At 41.4% G+C, this 19339-nt stretch overlaps 1 protein-coding gene across 1 annotated transcript in view; it reads left to right on the top strand.

Moving 5' to 3' along the window:
• The window catches only part of CEP152 (centrosomal protein 152), a 51498-nt gene that overhangs the window by 6972 nt on the left and 25187 nt on the right, over positions 1 to 19339 (top strand). Inside the window, exons 3-10 of the mRNA XM_073303951.1 lie at positions 3564 to 3664; positions 3959 to 4025; positions 4247 to 4591; positions 6233 to 6401; positions 7648 to 7788; positions 9623 to 9762; positions 14743 to 14943; positions 16113 to 16260. Of these exons, the coding sequence (XP_073160052.1) occupies positions 3564 to 3664; positions 3959 to 4025; positions 4247 to 4591; positions 6233 to 6401; positions 7648 to 7788; positions 9623 to 9762; positions 14743 to 14943; positions 16113 to 16260 (1312 nt within the window). The remainder of the gene's footprint in view (positions 1 to 3563; positions 3665 to 3958; positions 4026 to 4246; positions 4592 to 6232; positions 6402 to 7647; positions 7789 to 9622; positions 9763 to 14742; positions 14944 to 16112; positions 16261 to 19339) is intronic.

The following is a 19339-nucleotide window of genomic DNA, read 5'->3' as shown; positions in this document are numbered from 1 at the left end:
CGTCAACGAGAAAACTTGTAAATTTACCAAACCAAAGTAATTGCCCATTTCTTCAGACATAGTTATAAGTGAGGGTCTTCCCATCCCCGTGAATGGCTTTGCTTATTCTAGGTTTGGGAAAACAGGACTTTTTAAAGGTAATTAGTATTATTTTCTGTGACTTTATTGCATGTGGAATGTGATTTTCTTCTACCTTAGGTGTTTACTGAGTATGGTGGTCCTCTCCCCCATCAAAAAAAGGGTGTGGTGGGGCAAGGGGACACAAAGACATGGCACTTCTCATAACTGGGCATAAATCGTGTCCTGACACCTTTTTTTAACGAGTTTTTTTTGTGGAGTAAGCTTAAAAAAACAATACTTCTAGCAAAAAATATACCTCCCTGCCCTGCTAAGATTACTTACCGCCCTAAGTATCTTGTTAAGTCACATGCTCTGTCTAGCATATGTGGTAGGTAAAATGGAAAAAGGCAGCTGTTCTCTTTTTCAGTGCAGCAAACAAGGGTAGACTCTCAAAACTTTGGGCAGTCATTTTTGTCACGAAGAGTCCCAGTCTTATTGGAACCAGGCTCACAAGGAGACAAACAACCTTTCTATTTTTACCTGCTTTCTTTTGCTCTATAAAGTCATCTTTATCTTTGACTGATTTTTGTCTTGAGGCAGGTCCGTTATTAACATCAAATTACTGCTCTTGCTGCTCCCACTGCCATGCTACACGGCCTCAGCCTGCTTGGAGTCCCATGACTTTCTAATTTATAAGAGTTACCAGAGATCCTCATTGTACTAACTCTTGATGGGTGCTCAGCTTTCTGCTGCATGCTATCAGTATACTAGATCATACGCTCACTGCGCTTCAGTTCCTTCTGCCGGACTTCAAGTCCCCACCCCAAGGTGAGGCCAGCAAAATTGCTGATGTAGTAGTACTTCCCAGTTGTAGTTAAGGAAAAAGGAAAGTCCTGCTACTTTTAATGTTGCTGCTTTCCATTTCTGATCTCCTGCTGGAAACAATAAAGCTAGAGAAATATCTGAAGTCCAGCAAGGTTTTGAAGAGCAGTAAAAGTTTGTCCTTTCAATCTGAATACAGGAGAACTCTGCAGAAGGCAGAGAAGGCTTCTCTCTTCCTTTTCTTTGGTATTTTGCTGTAGGCTTCAGAATTATTACTTATAATTTTACATTGTAGTCTCTCAGATTGAAAGACTAAAAGGTGTTTGATTCATATAACTAGTCCATAGTATTGTTGAACGTCTGGAAACAAGCAAAGGTTTAAGTGATGAGGTAGTGGTGTTAGGAAGATGTTTTCCCTCACTTCCAGCCTTCCTCTTTGTATATGTGAAGTCTTAGGAAGCAGCTGAGTATGTTAATGATTTTTTTAAAACAGAGATTTAGTAATTTGGGAGAGTTTGATCTGAAATGTTGTTGTTGGGGGGCGGGGGGAGGTTATACTAATTTTATCTTTTGTCATAGTAGTAACTGCTACTCTGAGATAGTGTCTTCTCTTTTTTTTTTTTTTTTTTTTTTTGGTACTTCATGTATAGAAGCTGATGTTTCTGCTCTAATTAATAAGTATGTGTAGACTTTGCTAGTTTAGAGAAGAACAAAGTTCGGGTGCAGGCACTAGATGCAATAACTGATTATATATTATGTAGCTTTCTAGTATCCTTTTGAGAAAAAGAAAATGTACTGCCCAGATCTACCAATTGAGGGTCAATATATGGCTATATACAGAAACCTTTCTGAAGGTTTGGAAGAACAGGTACATTCTATACAGGATTCCTTACTCCAAGTAAGTACAGAAGATTATTTTATTTATTTATTTAGAATTAATTTATGTGGGCAAAGGGAATGACTAAATATGGGAAAGTCAGGGTAGACTGCTTTGGGGAAGATAACATGGCAGTGAATATTTTAAAATGCTTTTTGTGCCTTTCTCCTAAAAACTTTGAGGTGATTTAGCTTGTTGAAGCTAAATAACATGCCAAATGAGATCTCAGAATATTTTTTTTAAAAGACATACTGTTTAGAGGAGTGCCGTCTTTTTATACTATATTATTTCAGTTATTGCACTGACTGCAGCAGTATAAACAACTCCTTCCTCAGGGGAGAGTTGAGAGGCTTAGTTAATGTTTGTACAGTACTTTGGAAGTGTAAAACACAATATAAGTACTATTCTGATTTTTTAGCTGACAGTCATTCTTGGTTTGACTGGTGTCTATTTACATATAGAATAAATTATAACCTCCCCATGCCCTAAACTAAACAGTCAACTTTCTAAATAAAATAGCCTTGACTTGTGAATAAACAACATGCATGGCATACTCTGGCTACTGCACCTTCCAGCTGTAGTCTGGGGAGCAATAACTGCCTTTGACAAGCAACTGCAACTCTTGGGCCCATGTCAGCGATGCTCTTGTAAACACACAGGAATAACCCTTTTTGACTCTCATAAGAGATGTTTTCCCCAGAAATGAGGATAAATCTCTTTTTCCTAAAGTTCACCTTATGTGCCAGTATGTACAATTTATACACAGGTATTTTCCCCAGATAGATTGTATACCTAGCCCGCCACTGTTCTATCAGCAGCCTCTACCCGGTGGAGGAGATCGTATACTTGACCTTCAAGATTAGTTATTGCCAGTAAAATTCCTGGCCAGTATTTTGAAGGACGTTTTTGTTGTTGTACTAGTTTCCTCCCTGGCTGAATACATCGACAAGTCTTCCATCTATCTTATGGTTTTTCACCAGCAGTCAGCTCACCTTGAAATCTGTCTTGTGAAATAGAGGCTCTGAGGCTGAGTGTACTCTGGTAAACTGCGTATTAGGTGGGGAAAGTGACACATTTACATGTTGCAATTTTGATTTCATTGTATATTCTTGATATACAGTAACTGAAAACATTAATCATCACCACTTTTATTCTCCTTTTGGGCTGCCACTAGGGCAAGGGCAACACAACTTTCTCTTTTTCTTTGAGCGTGTTGGATTTTCTCAGTTAGGGCCTGACTACCCTGTTCTACTTGAACATCTATGAATACTGCAGCACTCTGATCTCCTGTATATACTAGCATTGGGTGGAACACTCTGTAATCAGCACTCCACTCTATATGCTTCATAGCTTCAAGTGAAGGACTGCTAAATCCTCCCCTATTATCAGCTAACTAATCCTGCTGAGGTAGCAGCACCCAAGGAGTGCACCTTAGCATGGAGAAAGAGGTTCCAGCAAGTTAGCTCTCCAGAAAGAGGCTCTGTTCTGTGACACTCGATCCAATGACTCTTCAGCACAAGTCATTTACTGCAAGTACCTGCCAGAGAAATCACTAGGGTAGTAACTCCACCAACAAATAAGCATCCTTAACTTAACTGTGTCCCTGAGTTGCCATGGTAGCCCTGTTGTAACTGGCGTCTTCTCAATGGAGGGAAAATTGTGTTTCACATGTGTTTGCTATTTCGTCAGTCTCTAAGATGTGTATGACTTTTTTTAGTTTAAGCATACGTTTTCAAAAAAGCATGAGTAAATTGTACTGTATTAATGTTTGCATAGGTAACATGTATTATTTGTCTTATTTCAGTTGCAACAACTATTAACAGACCTTCCCCATGACATGCTGGATGACAGTGGAGACCAGCTCTCTAATTACTCTGATTGTAGCATACAAGAGGATGCAGAGCAGTAAGAAAGTTAATTTTTCTTGGTAGTCATTTTGCATGCGTTAAGAAAGTGTAGTGAAGCTGAAGCTCTATCTATGGGTAGATGGTGTACAAACAACATTAGCTTAACTTTTACGAACAATGGGAATATACCACAACTTTAATTAGGCCTTAGGTTCCACAATAGATGGAGTAGATGCTAAATAGTTTAATCTAGTTCTCTTTCTGAGAACATGGACATAATTATATATACACACACAAACACACACAGTATAGTTACTAATGTTTCATGAATATTTTCTTTCTCTCTGTATAGAGCACATGAACCCTGGGAGCATGAGGGCAGGTGGAATGATCATCTGCTGATAGCTAATCCCCAAAGTGTAAGTCCCCGACAAAATTGTGACCCAATAATAGGGTCTTCTCATTAAGAATAACTTGTTTTTGATCTAGTAATTTATAGGGTACAATATTAATTTATATGGTCCTTTACAAACAAATAGTAATGCACGTTGCCTACCCTGACAAGTTTGTAATCAAAGAGGAAAAACAGGAGACAACAGTTCAGGTAAGGAAGAATATCAAATCTTTAATCTGTTCATAGGGCTATGAACAGGGACAGAATTTGTATCCTGAACAGTTCCTGTATGACCAAGGAAATAATCATGGTGAAACACATGCCAGTAATTGGACTGACCAGCACAATGCAGACAAGGAAAGATGCATTTACGAAATTAAAGAGAACTACTCTGATAGACAGAGTGAAGAGGATTCTGATGATGTGTATCTCGGCAGAGATGGGTATAAAGCACCAAGTCGTTGCCAACAGAACAATGTATATCATCTCCCAGAAAATTTTAGGCCATACACAAATGGTCATACACAGGAATTAAATAACCAACAAAACAAAATAGTAAAGTTTCCAGATGCTCCGAAGGAACATCTGAAGGTATTTAAAATATTGATGTATTTCTTTATCTTGTGTGTATTTTAATGATTTAAGTGTTGATGCTAGAGTATTATTTTAGCTGCTTTCAGTTTAGAAGATCTGGATTTAGTGCGAAGTATTACATTTAGAGGAAAAAAATCAAATGGACAGACACAAAATGGGGAATAACTGGGGAATACTGCTGAAAAGAATCTGGGGGTTACAGTGGATCACAAATGGAAGATGAGCCAATAACGTGATGCAGTTGTGAAAAAGGCTAATATTATGGGGTATTAACAGAAGAGTTGTATCTAAAACATGGGAGGTAATTGTTCTGCTTTACTCTGCACTGATGAGGCCTCCGCTGGAGTACTATGTCCAATTCTGGCTAGCATACTTTGGAAAAGATGTGGATAAACTGGGGAGAGTCCAGAGGAGAGCAACAAAAATGGTAAAAGGATTAGAAAACCTGACCTATGTTTCGTCTTCAGAAAAGAAGGCTGAGTGGGGGGGGGGGGGGCGTGATGTATACAGTGTGTAGTTGTAACCGGGTCAGTCCCAGAATATTAGAGACACAAGGTAGGTGAGGTAATATATTTTATTGGACCAGCTTCTGTTGGTGAGAGAGAGGTCTTCAAATATGTTAAGGGCTGTTATAAAGAGGACAGTGATTAATTATCCTCCATGTCCACTGAAGATAGGACAAGATGTAATGGACTTAATCTGTAGCAAGGGAGATTTAGGTTGGATATGGGGAAAAACTCTCTAACTGTGAGGATAGGTTTTAGAGTGGTTTTTAACTATAAGGATCGTTAACCTCCCTTGGTAACCTATTCCATTACTTATTGAATCTTCATCACTGGAGGTTTTTAAAAACAGATTAAACAAATGTGTGTCAAGGTGGTCTAGGTATACTTAGTTCTGCCTCGGTGCAGTGGGATGGACTAGATCAGTGGTCCTCAACCTTCCTTGTGGGAATAGCATATTGCTATTTCCAGAAGACTGTGGCGGGCGCCAGACACGTCGCCGCCAAAATGCTGCCGTTTGGAAGCAGCAGCGGCAAGAAGCGTCGTTGCCAAGAAACGGCAATGCTTCTTGGCGGCTTTTCAGCGGCGGGGTGTCCTGTGGACACATAAAAATGGCCCAGCGTGTGTCATGGCGCCCGCGGGCACTGCGTTGGGAACCCCCGGACTAGATGGTTTCTTGAGGTCCCTTCCAATCTACGTTTCTTTGATTCTATCTCCAGTTGTTACAACATGATATGCTTCTGCAATCAGTTTATCATATTAAAGTAACTCAGAGTTAACTAGTTGAACTTTCAAGCATAAAAATGTAGTGTTTGGTTTTATTTCTAGAATAATTAGCAAAAAGTGGTACTAGATGTGTTTTTCATATTGACTGTGTAAACTTTGCCAATAAGGCCCCATTCAACAAAGCACTAAAGCATGTGTGTAGTCCTGATTTCAGTGGGACAACACACACATATTAAGTGCTTTGCTGGACTGGAGTCTCAAAAATGAGCTTCTGCAACTTCTTCTTCTTTTTTTTTTTTTTTTTAAAATACCAAACCTTGTAAATCCACAAAGGGAAAATACTTTTGCTGTGCAAGACGAGGGTAGGTTTAAAACAGTTGTCCTTACTTTTAATCTGTTGTCACAACAGCAATTTGGTGCATCTGAAGTTGCTAACGGCCAAGCTGTGGAATCTTACAGAGTGACGTATAAACCATATCAAAATGCCATTCAGCAAAAAATCCCAATAACCCAAGATGCAACAAGAAGAAATGAAGTGCTTGAAGAGCTGCAACGGGAGTTTTTGGGTACTGAGGAGAGTAAGTGTTATCTAGTTCAAGCTTTGATAAATGTCCTGGGGTGAAATCCTGGTCCCTCTGAAGAGTTCAGTGGAGCCAGGATTTTTTCTTAGGCTTTGTTAAACAAAGGAAAAATACAGCAATACCTTGGATGTGTCCTAACCTCTAAATTTTTATCAAGCGATAGCTCATTGAGGTGGTGCTAGTTTCTTCCTATTACAATGAAAATAAGAATAGACCATTTCTTTTGATCAGTATGTTCAGTTTTAAATGCTTCATAATATTCACTGTAGGCCCTGCTGCAGTTTCCACGGTATGCATCCGATGAAGTGAGCTGTAGCTCACGAAAGCTCATGCTCAAATAAATTGGTTAGTCTCTAAGGTGCCACAAGTACTCCTTTCCTTTCTGTAGGCCAGTAGGATTTTGCCTGAGTAAAGGCTGAATTCTTTTATTTTGCTGATGGCTCTTGTACTACTGATTGCATTGGAAGGAGCTAAGGCCTGATCTGTACTTGAAACTTAGGTTGACATCCTGCTCAAGGATGTGAAAAATCCACACCCCTAAGTACTGTGGCTATGCTGACCTAATCCCCAGTGCAGACACAAGTAGGTCAACGGAAGAATGCTTCAGTTTACCTAGTTACTGTTGCTGGGGAAGGTGGTGTTCCTACAGTGATGGGGAAAAACCCCTTTCATCATTGTAGTCTGTGTCTACGCTATGGGGATACAGCAGCATAGCTACAGTACTGTAGCTATGCAGCTGTAGCACTCGTAGTGTAGATGTGGCCTAATGGTGCTCAGCATCTGTTCGGAGTCACCCTGCTGCTTACAAGACGGCCTTGAATGGTTCGCCGCCTTGTCCAATAAATGTTTATAATATCAAATCTGTAGGCTTAGTGGAGAAATGTCAAAAGTCTCTAGATGACTAGGAATGGAACTCTGAGAATTTACGGTAAGTACACTAATGTTAACACTCCGTTAGTTGGTGACAGTTGTGTGGAGTTTTAGCTGACATTGTAATTCAGGCCTAATGGTGGGACTGTGAGCTGGTGCACTTTATTTAGTAAGCAAGTTGTATAATTTTTCTCTGTTTTGGAGTTACATCTTGTGCACCAACAATGAATTTGGCACTGTTCAGAAGGTAGATGGTTTTTGCCCCAAAGACCTTATAATCTATTTCAGACTAGTTAATTGTACTATAAGAATGTTATGCACTCTTCAGAAGCTAGCTTGTTAGAAAGTTAGTTATATTTTTAAACTTCGACAGATTCTGCGGACAATATGCAGATTCTTCAACTTCAGGTTCTTAATAAAGCAAGAGAGAGACAACTGGAAGAACTTACTGAAAAGATGGAAAAGAGTGCACAGCAGATTAGGTATCTGAATCATCAGCTTGCAATGGTCAAAGGTAAAACAAAAGTTTATATGGACCTTTAATTTCTAGAATGTACTGAGATCTAATGTGCTCATCAATTTCTGTTTAACACACTCCAACATACATTGATTTGGAAACTTGCAAACTTGATTTGGGTTCAGAATCTGAGCCTGATTCCCCACCCTCTTTGCATCTTTTATCGTCATTTACACAATGGGGGTGTAAAAACACTATCAGCGGTCCAAACAATTGAAGAATTCTATTTTGCTGGCATTTTAAACCCCCTGTGCACTCACTCAAAACAGGTGTTTCGCTGCAGAGACTTGGCCCCTTGTGTATAGCTGAAGGCTTACAGTTGCACTGAAACTTTTTTCACTCTTTTTAGTACTTTTTAAAATAATATAGGAATGGCCACATTAGATCAGAGCAGCGATCTCCGACAGTGGCCAATACCAGCTATTTCAGAGGAAAGTGCAAGAAACCCAATAAATGGATGACTAAAGAAAAAGAGAAATTCAGTAAACAAGAGCCAAATTCAAATAAAATACTGCTGTACTTTTTCATCTGTTTGACACACATTACCCACCATGTCTAATCTCTATGATTATTAAATAAATTAGACAACACTAATCTGGATCCCAATTCTAAAATATTGGCTTATTATTGATCTACTTAATAGCCCCCGTCATTTTAATAATAGTAGAGCCCGGGGGCGAGGGGGAAGGAAGGGTATGTGTAGAAAGGAAGAGAGAATCCTCTCTCTTTCCTGCTAAATTGCTGCTTTTGTAGTACCTTTACTTTCAGGTGGATAGTAACTAAGTGCTTCCTCTAGATCTGTTAATACACCCACTGGTTCCAAAGAGATCTGTTAACTTGGGTGCAGTGAGCAATGATTGCTGAACTACTTGTGCCCATTATTACTATATTAAGGTCTTGAGTCAGGAAAGTGTTCTGTTCAGGACCATTCTTAACTTTAAGCGCTTTCCCAAATTGGGACCTAACACAATACCTCTTTGGTTTTCTTTTATTTAACTTTTAAACTTATATTTATAGCCCTAGAGTGAAATTCTTTAAACTTCATGGTGATAACTAATGTGAGCATCCTGGAGAGAAAGGATGCAGTATTACCCAAAGGCTTCCATCAGGATCTGGAGCTGCACTATGCTAGACACTGTAGAAGCATACAGGACAATGTGGTCCCTGCCCTAGAGAGTCCAAACAGTCTAAAAATAAAAAATTGGACGAAGGGTAAGAGACAGAGACACAACCAAGACAGTGTTCAGTGATGATGGGTACACACTTTGTTGTCTTAATTTCTTTGTGTGGGGGCAGGAGTGAGGTAAGAGGGAATTGTAGCAAGGTGGGAGGGAAAGAAGGAAGAGAGGAGTTTGGGTAGGGAGGGGGAAAGGGTGGGAAGAAAGTTGGGCAAAAAAAGCAAGCAGCAGACAGAAAATAATGGCCAAAGTTCAAAAAGAAACCAGTCTGCTGACATCCTTGATTGTCTCTTGGCAAGTCACTGTTGTTCATCTTCTGGGATGTCCTGTTTTGTTTCCTCCATCCCATCCCCTGCCGCATGCAATGGTGCTGGTACTTGTGCAAGTAGAGTGGTGTTTCTTTATAGTAGGATGTTGAGGGTGCAGGGGGTCCTGGCTGGGCCTCTCCCTGTCCCTCTGCTGGTCTGGTTGTTGCTGGCTGTACTCTTGGAGAGTCTGCTCTGCTTCCTCCAACCCATTAGGTTGAGGGAGGAGGCCCACTAAGGTGTTATACTCCCAGACCCAGGTGCCAAATGAAAATTCCTCCAAAAAGGCTTGTTGCAGAACTCCTCTCATAGCTCCCAGGATGCTTAAATATTTATTTCTCTTGTAAGATGAAAAAGATGGCTTGGCACTCAGCCTCCAGGAATCCCAGAAACTGTATCAAAATGGAAAAGAACGGGAGGTACATCTTGAAGGTCAAATTAAAACACTTGAAACCGAAATTCAAACTCTTACTGCCAACGAGGAGCAGGTACTGTAACTGTTATCTGTAACTGTGGGAAATTTCTGTAGTTGTACTTACGATGCAAAAGTGAATCTTAAGTTTAACAAAGATTTAATATATTCTTATGGACATGCTGGCAGGATTATTTAAGACCCAGAGTATATGACTAATGAGTTGGAACTTCTAGTGTAAAAATTATAGATTATAATCTATTATCCAGACTGGAATTAGCAAAATTTCCCCACTCTTATCAACTGTTGACACAAAGGCCCTAGTCAGAAAGTTAAATATGACCTCACTAATTTACAGAGTTATTTATTCTGTAGTTTTGTAATTGCAATCTGGAAGTATAAAATCCATAGTTTCTCAGATGTCTTGGTTCTTCTGGTGATGCATCATTTACTTCGAATATCCAAAGTCCTCCTATCTGCGAACCCTGCCTATTTATTTTTATATATGTATATATGTTGCCGTGGCTAAGATGAGTGTTAGTCTTTAACTGCTGCATGTTCAAGATGAAGCTTCTATAATGAAAAAAATATTAACATCTTGTTTTCAGATCACCAATATTCTTGGTCTTAAATGAGTCACATTAGCTGATGGGAGTCAGACCTCAATGAAAAAACTATTTTGATTTATCAGAACCTTTTAAAAAAAAAAATGTCAATAGCAGCTCTTATAAGGATTCATTAGAGCACTTTGTTTGTTTTTGTGTTTTTCCCCTCTGGCATACCTCTCTGGATGCTTTACAAGGCCTTCTCTGTTACTGCTCTGTCTCCATGACTCAAAACAGGATGTTTTTACTTTCCCAAAGGTAAATACATTGGAAATTCTGAATTTTGTACTGGTTGTGATACACTTGGATATCATTAACCAGATTGTAATGGTCTTTAAGTGCCTCCCAGCTATTGAAGTGGGAGGAACATTGCTGTGATTTGGATCATAAAAAAGTTTACAGATAATCCAGTGAGATTTATTTTATTTTTTGTGTGTGGCATATGTCTACTACCTGATAGAACATACGCAAAGCCTGTGGATTTCACAACTTCTCAACGCCAAAAGTGACTAAAGAATGGTTTTAGGAAGTATAGCAACTTTCTTACGTATCATATGATGCTAGTTTCCTTTTCCTCCACTTATTTCGTGTCATCCAATCCAGGAACAAGAGTGTAACCATCTACTCCTAAACTAAAGTCATTTATTTTAGTTCAGTTTTGGTGGATGGTGGGTAGAAGCAACTTAAGTGGAATGTAGCCCAAGCTTTCTAAAAGGACAGGAGTTTTCCCTGATGCTCCTATCCCTTAAGAAAGTGAACTGTTCAGATACTTCTAGACCAAATAAGTCATTGACAAGTTACTTGAAAGCTTGAAGTTGGCTTCCAATTTACTCCTTTTTGGTGGAGGGATTTGCTTAAACATAAGTGGTCAAATCCTACACAAGGCAAAACTGATTGGCTAAATGGATATGTCATCACTGTACCATGCAGAGCCTGGCTAAGGGATGGAGATGAGATGGCTTGCACCCTAAGTCCCCCATAATACTAAAGCTGCTGGGGCGGTTGATCCCACAATACAGTTAGGACAGCCTTCAGAGGTACCCTATCTTCCCCCAGCCTTGCGGCAACCAGGAAATAAACAGGGAACAGGACTTTCCTGGTCCTTTTCTGCTGTTGGAAAGTCCCCTTCTTCCCAGAGCACAATCAAGAAAGCCCCCTTCGTTGAGGGCTCTTGTGTAGGGATACAGAAGGCCCCCTGCATTGGAGGTATTCCTTTGGAGGGCTCTTATAGTTGCATTGCTTCCCTATTGCTCTGACATACTTGGTGTAAAGGGCAGGATGACTGTGAATCTGGAATGTGACTTCACAAAGTCAATGGGAGTTATGCTTGTGTAAGGATTGCAGAAGCAATGGTGGTAGTTTATAAAATGTTTGGTTTATAGTTCTCACTTGTCTAGTGTACTTTGACTGCTATACAGATAACAAAATATATGTAATTGTGACAACCTAGGAGAATTTTAAAGTTTCTTCATAAAATTCCTCACCTGCTAAACTCTTTATCAAAAAGATATATAAGCATAATATGCAAACAATATTTAAGAAATGGAGATCTTTCTAACAGCCAGAGTACTCCAACCACTGATTAGAACATACCCAAGGAGACAAACTTGTGCTCCAACTTGCTGTTGGTTCCTGCTAACTCATCCTGTTAGGGATAGATCCTACAATATTGCATTTTTAGTAACAAACATATACTTTTGGTTGGAAATGGAGTTGGCAAGAGCTGTTTATAATGCACACGTGTGTGTGTGCACGCGCACAAGATTTTCAGTGGGGCTGATCTCCTCTTAGAAGAAGATGCAGTCCCAGCTGACTCAAAAGAATCGTATTTACTTTGACTTGTGTTGTAAGATAAATCAGTGACTTTAACTTCTTGTGGTTACATTCTCAGATGTGTGTGCACATGCCTCTTCGGGGGCTCTTCCTACATCCCCCACAGGAGAAAGTGGTTGCAACTTACCTTCCCCTTGTAAAGTCTCTAGGGATCTTTAAAGTATCTGGGACTCTGTACGAGTTCTGCTGACAAAGGCTAAAGTGCTGGGACCTTGATTATATCCTATTAACTAAACGGCATTATATTTTAGCACTGGCTTCTTTTGAATTATACAATGCAGAGTTCCGTCAGGGCACCCATTCTGTTAGAGTACTTGTTTCCCCACATTAAAGGTGGATGTAATTTACCACTCCCCCAATTCTAACCAATAATAAAGAAGACAGGTCACTGAAACAGAGCAATCTGGATCACTTGTTAAGATGGGCGCAAGCAAACAATATGCATTTTAATACAGCTAAATGTAACTGTATAGATGTAGGAAGACTGAATGTAGGCCATACTTTCGGGATGGGGGATTCTATCCTGGGAAACAGTGAATCTGAAAAAAGCTTTGGGATAATCTGCTCAGGTAGGAGTAGAGAGGTAATTTTACCTCTGTGTTTGGCGCTGGCACAACTGCTGCTGGAATAGTGTGTCCAGTTCTCATGTCCACAGTTCAAGAAGGCTGCTGATCAATTGGAGAGGGTTCAGAGAGGAGCCACGAGAATGATTAAAGGATTAGAAAACATAGTGATAGACTCAAGTATAGTGATACTTGATACACCAGGGGTCGGCAACCTATGGCACGCGGACCAAAGACGGCACGTGAGCCAGATTTTAATGGCACACTGCTGCCTGCAGAGTCCCAGCCACCGGCCCCACTCCGCCCGCTGCCAAACCTAGGCCGGGACGTTGGCAGGCAGCAGCATGCAGTTAAAAATCCTGCCTGCCCCAGCCTGCTCTTCTCTGCCCCCCCCCCCACCAGCTGCTGCTGCAGAGCAGGCAAGCTCCCCCTTCCCCCAGCATGCTGCATTCCTCCCTCCCCCTCTCCTTCCCTGCCGCTGATCAGCTGATGGCCCTTGAGCCGGAGGGGGAGTAGCGGAGCCGCAGTGCACTCACTGCTCCGGGGAGGAGGTGGAGAAGAGGTTGGGACGGGGCCTTGGGGAAGAGGGGGTGGAATCAGGGCATATCCCCTCCAGCCCCCTGCCATGAGCTGCTCTGGGCAAGGGGCTGGAAGTACCCCCACGACCCCAGCCCACACCCCCAGCCCTCTGTCCTGACCCCAGCTCTAACTCCAGTACCTCCCACGACCCCAGCTCTAACTCTTGCACCCCCACATTCGCACCCCCACCCTGAGCACCAAACAGGAGCTCCTGCACCCCCCCATTCCCATCTGCACCCCTCGCACCAAATGGAAGTTGCCCAGGTAAGCACTCCACACCCCAACCCTGAGCCCCCTCCCTCATTCTAGCTCCTGGCCAGACCATACACCCCAACCCCCAGCCAGCTCCTTCACCCCCAGCCCTGTGCTCAGTGCACTCCCACCCTCAGCTTAGTGCAGAGAGATAGGAAGAGAATGGGCTAGAACCAGGGAGAAGGTAGGTACCCACTCTGTGGCACAGCCAGGATCCCAGACTGGCAGCGGGCTGAGCGGGGCCGGCAGCTGGGACCCTGGCTGGCAGGAGCCGGAGGACTGAACCCCAGACCGGCAGCGGGCTGAGCCGCTCAGCCCACTGCCAGTCTGGGGTCCTGGCCGCCAGCCCCGCTCAGCCTGTTGCTGGTCTGGGGTTCTGGCTACCAGCCCCTTGCCAGCCAGGGTCCCAGTCGGGGGCCCCGCTCGGCCTGCTGCCAGCCTAGGTGAACGGAACCCCAAGCTGGCAGTGGGCTGAGCGGGCTGGTGGCGTAAGATCAGCATTTTAATTTAATTTTAAATGAAGCTTCTTAAACATTTTGAAAATCTTGTTTTACTTTACATACGACAATAGTTTAGTTATATAATATATAGACTTAGAGAGAGAGACCGTCTAAAAACATTAAAATGTATTACTGCCACGCGAAACCTTAAATTAAAGTGAATAAATGAAGACTTGGCACACCTCTTCTGAAAGGTTGATGACCCCTGTGATAGACTCAAAATGTTCACTCTATTTAGTTTAACAAAAAGAGGGTTAAGGGTTAACTTGGTTACCATCTAATAAGTACCTTCATGGGGAACAATGATTTGATAGTAGGCTCTTCAGTCTAAACGAGGAAAAGTAGAACACAATCCAATGACCGGAAGTAGAAACTAGACCAGTTCAGACTGGAAATAAGGTGTACCTTTTTTACAATAAGGGTAATGAACAATTGCAACAGTTTACCAAGTGTCATGGTGGAGTCTCCATCACTGGCAGTTTTTAAATCAAGATTGGCTATTTTTCTAAAATATATGCTCTAGGAACTGTTTTGGGGAAGTTACACAGGAGGTCAGAATAGATTATCACAGTAGTCTGTTCTGGTCTTGGAGTTTATGAAGCGATGAAAACGTATTTTTAACTTTGGACATTCTTAACTGTGCAGTCACTTCTCTTGAAGCCTTTATATGTTCAAAGCTTTTTTGTAATTGAACTCAAGTATTCTATATCATGTTTTTTTGCAGCTATTCAAGCAATCCAAAGTGGCAGAGTTAGCCATGGAAAGCATGCAGCAGCAGCTGTTAGAGCTTCGGCGTTCTGACTCTCTTCAGCGAGCCAGAGAACAGCATGAGACCATAGTTGCAGCCCTGAAGCAGAAGTATGAAGAGCAAGTATTGTCATTAGAACAGAAACTTGAAGCTACAAACTCTGCACTGCAGGAGCAGGTTAGGATGGAATTTAGAACACTGAATATTTGCCTAAGTCATAGAAAACTGTAGAGCTGCACTCTTTTCCCTATCCAGTCCCTTCTGAAACCATTCTTCCAAATGGCCTGTAAATCTCAATCCCATCTTCCAGAAGATGGTAACAGAACAGAGAGAAGTAGACACAAAAGTCACAACATTTTGAAACAAACACGATATATGATATGTTTATAAACATTGCCATGCATGTCCACAAAGCCATTTAAGTGTGATTTAGTTAGATACTTAACAAAAAAAGCACCCAATACTTCTACATGAGAATATTTAAGCTATCATTGCTACAAGTAACACCTCAGACTTCTCTAATTTCTTTTAGTTATAACACAAGATAGGATCACACCTTAATCAACTCTTCGCATTGTTACACTTTTAAGGAATTGGCTCTTATTGATGTATAATTTTTAAACTGAGGTGTGGTCTGAGCACGCCCCAGGAAATCAGGAACTGACTGTTTTCCTTCGCTTAAACTCTTTTGCAGGTGGGAAACAAAATTAAATTGTAAAAATAATACTGAAAAACATACTTCAATTTGAGTGTTTTGAGGATTAACTGATTGTGAACTGGAAGGCATACATTAGTGTCACCATTCTTTCCTCCAACAAGCATTCTGCTGCTAAGGCTTTGTCTTCACTGCAAAATAAAAAGGCGTATTTTTTACATCAAGATCGCTATTTCAGTGTAAAATTTTTAGCAGAAACAAGATGCTGTAGTTTTTACCTCAGTGTAGCTAGTTGAGGTCAACCTTATGATCCCTGTCTGGGGCTTACCTTGATGTAGCTAGATGAGGTAAAAACTACTTGTCTTAACATTTACATCAAAGTAGGTTTCTTGGTAAGGCAAACTTTTTTTCCAGTCAAGACACTGTTCAGGTTGTGATATGAGGCTGATGTTTCGCACTTAATGACTTGAATGATACCTTTCTAAAAGATTCTGGTAGATTTTTGTAGCTTAAAAACATTTAGATCATACTTTCCTTAGTTCATAAAAACAGTAGAGAAAACCACGATCCGTATGATCTCAATACCTCTGATATATGCTTAATTTAATTGTATTTTAAATTTTACTGGATGACTATTTAGACTACTGCCTGTGAGAGTGATGGATTTGTAACTTGAAAAATCTCTCATTAGAAAGATCTTTGCTGTAATCTAAGGGAACATGTGAAGCAACTCGAAAGAATGCTTGAAGAAAGCAAACTAGAAAAAACAGAGATAATCAATCGACTGACGAGGAGCCTAGAAGAAAGCCAAAAGCAGTGTGCAAACTTACTGCAAACAGGTTAGTCTCGTCCATACACCTTATCTGCTATGGCAGAAACAATTTCCAATACGGATGGAATTGAATAACAGGTGCAGTGTGATTAATAAACGTGTTAGACTTTTGGGGAAGAAATAAGTTAACCATATATTTGAAATTCATTAAATGATTCTAGATTTGAAGTGACATGTTAGGACAAACAACTTCTAGTGCAAGATACGTAGCATGAATGTGTAAAACTTGTCCCCTGTACTACTCTACAGTTGACTATTGATAAACTACTAACTTTAGCAATATGGCTGTGTCCAGTTTCTTAAAAACTGTGCCTCAGGGCACTGGATGGTTTAGGAGATTAGTGATGAAATAGTGTTGTCACTTGGCCCAGATAAATAATGACTCAAAGCCATGAGTATTTCATTGGTGGCTGGTGGTTTCAGACCTTGTCTACACACAAACTTTCAGTGGTTTAGCTAGATGTGTTTTCAAACGGGCTTCATTAAATCTCTGTAAGTTTGTGTGCAGGTTTTGGTTTGAGTGGTTTATTTTGGGTTTAATACTGTTTATTTCAAACTAAAAATGTGTGAATGACTCTAAGTCAAAATAAGCCTCTCTTAAACCAAAATAAGAGCGCCTGCCCACAGACTTGCACTGGTTTAACTAAACTAATTAAGCAAACACAACATAAACTAATCCCAAAACAATGCCAGTTTATGTGCAAACAACCTTAGTTCAGTTCTTACTGGACTGGTGTCAACATACCCCTGTTGTAGTTTGCCAAAAGGAGTACCATTGAATGCTATCTCCATAGAAGAGTTAAGGATTTGAAACTAAAGGAAAAACAAAACAACTTTTCAGTTCCAGGCAGTCCCTTAAGAGCCACATTGAGGAGCATTCACCAGACATATTAGGAAGCTTGCACTATTGCAAGTTGCAAATTGTGATTTGTAGATAGCCTTGAACTTCTCCATCTTTTGACCAGCATTCTCATAATGAATTTATTTAATTGCAAAAAGAGTACTTATGGCACCTTAGAGACTAACAAATTTATTTGAGCATAAGCTTTCGTGAGCTACAGCTCACTTCATCGGATGCATTCAGTGGAAAATACAGTGGGGAGATTTATATACATGGAGGACATGAAACAATGGGTGCTACCATACACACTCGAACCAGAGTGATCACTTAAGGTGAGCTATTACCAGCAGGAGAGTGGGAGGGGGGAGGAGGGGAAGGAGGAACCTTTTGTAGTGATAATCAAGGTGGGCCATTTCCAGCAGTTGACAAGAACCTCTGAGGAACAGTGGGGGGTGGGGGATAAACATGGGGAAATAGTTTTACTTTGTGTAACGACTCATCCAGTCCCAGTCTCTATTTAAGCCTAAGTTAATTGTATCCAGTTTGCAAATTAATTCCAATTCAGCAGTCTCTCCTTGGAGTCTGTTTTTGAAGTTTTTTTGTTGAAGTATTGCCACTTTTAGGTCTGTAATCGAGTGACCAGAGAGATTGAAGTGTTCTCCAACTGGTTTTTGAATGTTATAATTCTGGACGTCTGATTTGTGTCCATTTATTCTTCTACGTAGAGACTGTCCAGTTTGACCAATGTACATGGCAGAGGGGCATTGCTGGCGCACATCACATTGGTAGATGTGCAGGTGAACGAGCCTCTGACAGTGTGGCTGATGTGATTAGGCCCTATGATGGTGTCCCCTGAATAGATATGTGGACACAGTTGGCAACAGGCTTTGTTGCAAGGATAGGTTCCTGGGTTAGTGGTTCTGTTGTGTGGCGTGTGGTTGTTGGTGAGTATTTGCTTCAGGTTGGGGAGCTGTCTATAAGCAAGGACTGGCCTGTCTCCCAAGATCTGTGAGAGTGATGGGTCATCCTTCAGGATAGGTTGTAGATCCTTGATGATGCGTTGGAGAGGTTTTAGTTGGGGGCTGAAGGTGATGGCTAGTGGCGTTCTGTTATTTTCTTTGTTGGGCCTGTCCTGTAGTAGGTGACTTCTGGGTACTCTTCTGGCTCTGTCAATCTGTTTCTTCACTTCAGCGGGTGGGTATTGTAGTTGTAAGAGTGCTTGATAGAGATCTTGTAGGTGTTTGTCTCTGTCTGAGGGGTTGGAGCAAATGCGGTTTTATCGTAGAGCTTGGCTGTAGACAGTGGATCGTGTGGTGTTGTCTGGATGAAAGCTGGAGGCATGTAGGTAGGCATAGTGGTCAGTAGGTTTCCGGTATAGGGTGGTGTTTATGTGACCATCGCTTTTTAGCACTGTAGTGTCCAGGAAGTGGATCTCTTGTGTGGACTGTAGGTGTAGAGGGCTGAGGTTGATGGTGGAATGGAAATTGTTGAAATCCTGGTGGAATTCCTCGAGGGCTTCTTTTCCATGGGTCCAGATGATGAAGATGTCATCAGTGTAGCGCGAGTAGGGGCATTAGGGGACAAGAGCTGAGGAAGCATTGTTCTAAGTCAGCCATAAAAATGTTGGCATACTGTGGGCAGTACCCATAGCAGTGCAACTGATTTGAAGGTATACATTGTCCCCAAATGTGAAATAGTTATTGGTGAGGACAAAGTCACAAAGTTCAGCCACCAGGTTTGCTGTGACATTATCGGGGATACTGTTCCTGACGGCTTGTAGTCTATCTTTGTGTGGAATGTTGGTGTAGAGGGCTTCTACATCCGTAGTGGCCAGGATGGTGTTTTCAGGAAGATCACTGATGGATTGTAGTTTCCTTAGGAAGTCAGTGGTGTCTCGAAGATAGCTGGGAGTGCTGGTAGTGTAGGGTCTGAGGAGGGAGTCTACATAGCCAGACAATCCTGCTGTCAGGGTGCCAATGCCTGAGATGATGGGGCAGCCAGGATTTCCAGGTTTATGCACATAGAATACCCCAGGTCGGGGTTCCAGGGGTGTGTCTGCGGATTTGTTCTTGTGCTTTTTCAGGAAGTTTCTTGAGCAAATGCTGTAGTTTATTTTGGTAACCCTCAGTGGGATCAGAGGGTAATGGCTTGTAGAAAGTGGTGTTGGAGAGCTGTCTACCAGCCGCTTGTTCATATTCCGACCTATTCATGATGATGACAGCACCTCCTTTATCAGCCTTTTTGA

The sequence above is a fragment of the Lepidochelys kempii genome, chromosome 10 (assembly GCF_965140265.1).
Source record: "Lepidochelys kempii isolate rLepKem1 chromosome 10, rLepKem1.hap2, whole genome shotgun sequence".
NCBI lineage: Eukaryota > Metazoa > Chordata > Testudines > Cheloniidae > Lepidochelys > Lepidochelys kempii.
This window is presented reverse-complemented; position numbering and strand designations above follow the sequence as displayed.